This window comes from Microtus ochrogaster, unplaced genomic scaffold, assembly GCF_000317375.1.
Source record: "Microtus ochrogaster isolate Prairie Vole_2 unplaced genomic scaffold, MicOch1.0 UNK11, whole genome shotgun sequence".
Classification (NCBI taxonomy): Eukaryota; Metazoa; Chordata; class Mammalia; order Rodentia; family Cricetidae; genus Microtus; species Microtus ochrogaster.
Window position 1 is genome coordinate 3,825,538 of NW_004949109.1, and position 1,962 is coordinate 3,827,499.

At 33.6% G+C, this 1,962-nt stretch overlaps 1 protein-coding gene across 2 annotated transcripts in view; it reads left to right on the forward strand.

Moving 5' to 3' along the window:
• Trim23 (tripartite motif containing 23) overlaps positions 1-1,962 on the forward strand; it is a 30,206-nt gene that overhangs the window by 21,310 nt on the left and 6,934 nt on the right. For both annotated transcript variants that reach the window (XM_005366580.2, XM_026788973.1), the window contains exons 8-9: positions 531-660; positions 1,115-1,225. In XM_005366580.2, the coding sequence (XP_005366637.1) occupies positions 531-660; positions 1,115-1,225 (241 nt within the window). The remainder of the gene's footprint in view (positions 1-530; positions 661-1,114; positions 1,226-1,962) is intronic.

A 1,962-nucleotide genomic window follows, 5' to 3' on the forward strand; every position in this document is an offset into this window, starting at 1 on the left:
AAATGATCTAAAATCTAACAGATCAGTTAAATCGTGGTCCACAGATGATAAATTATCAAAATAGTTTTGCCAGTATATATTAAAGTGAAAGCTTTCCATAACATATGGCCAATGAAAAATAATAGTTGTATTACTTGTTTAATACTGTTTTCAGAAGCATGTTTGGAGAGTTGAGATATATTGTTTGTTTTTTGTTACAGGATGAGGCCCTGAGTTGTTTTCTAGCACAGAAAAATAAACAAAAAAAGAAAAGTAAATTTTTTTATGCTTCTTATCCAATGTGGAATACATCTGGGAAAATATATACCAATATTATATTTTTAACAAATATTTCTTGAAATTTAATGGTGGTCTTTATTCTTAATTATCACTTTTTTAGGTATTAAATTTCTCTGTGATATTTACATGTGTGTGCATGCACTTGGAGATTAGACAGATAAGGTCTGTCACTCAACATGGTTAAAAAACAAATAGAAAACAAAAAGCATGAATATTGTCTTATTCTGACTTCAGTTTTTCCAAAACTGCAGGACAACAGAGTTCATATTGGACCCAAAATGGAAATCCGAGTAGTTACATTAGGATTAGATGGTGCTGGAAAAACTACTATTTTATTCAAATTAAAACAAGATGAGTTCATGCAGCCTATTCCAACAATTGGTAAGTTTGAATACTGACAGCCAACTAGCTTGTAGCTAGCTGAATTCTGAGTGTGATATTGTTATACAGGTTTCCTTTCCTGGCTCTAAGACACAAACAATGAGATCATGGTTTTGGGGGCTGAAATATGCATGGTGACATTGCAGAGGACTAAATGTTGATGGGGCAGTTGGGTGGAATAAAAGCTTACAGAATCTGACTGACATTAGGAATGAGGAGGTAGCAGTGGTACAGAGCTGGCAGGTATATGGACTCCAGGTCCTGAGGACCCTGGTGAAACTGTAGAGGTCTAGCATTAAAGGTAGACATTTCCCAAAGTTGGTTTGGCTTCAGTAGCTATTGCTATAGCAGACGATTGCTATCTCAAAAATATAAACAGGGATTTGCTTTTGTTTGATGTGTCATTCATTGTTAAATATAAGTACAATATAAAAGTAATGTTTTGACAAAACAGGTTTTAATGTGGAAACCGTGGAATACAAAAATTTGAAGTTTACGATTTGGGATGTTGGTGGAAAGCACAAATTAAGACCATTGTGGAAACATTATTACCTCAATACACAAGGTATGAGTCAAAAATGACTTTCTAACTTAAAAAAATTCTTAAGATGAATTTTAGTCCTCTGATTTAACTAGCAAAACTGTTACTTAGAAGAATAATAGTGGAATCTGAGTGGGAAGGATGGTGGAGGGTATAATGTGAATGCATTTTATTTACATTTTCAAAGGGATGGTGAAACTGGGACATGTACATTTAGTTTACTCATGAAAGGCCATTTCTGTAGAATAAAAAACATGCTTACCTCCTCTTGGTTGTTATTAAAGTTGAATCAGTATTCTTATGGGTACGATTACTGACAATAAAGTAACGTGAAGTTGTGTTTGTGGCACATATGTGTAGTCTGAGGTCAACATTTAACTTATTGTTATTGCTCAACAGCATTACTCCCTGATTTATAATCAGTGTGTTCCCGGAGGAACCCATCAGAGTTTTCTCTGGACCAAATGGCACATATTCCAGCATTTCATCTAGCCTTTGTCACACTTGGCTCCATTCTACACTTTGTGCAGTGCCCATCAAGCATACTAATACATCTATTTTTTATGTCATCATCCTTTTCCCATTTAAATGTTAGACTAATTATTTTTACCCTGGAAATTTTGAGATTATGGTTAGTATGAGCCATAATTTTGAAGGAGAAGAAAACTAGAGAGATAATCATGGTGATACCTTATTGAAGGAGAAGGAAACTTTATATAATCATGGTGGTATCTTAGATTTTTTTTTTATTATTATTTTTT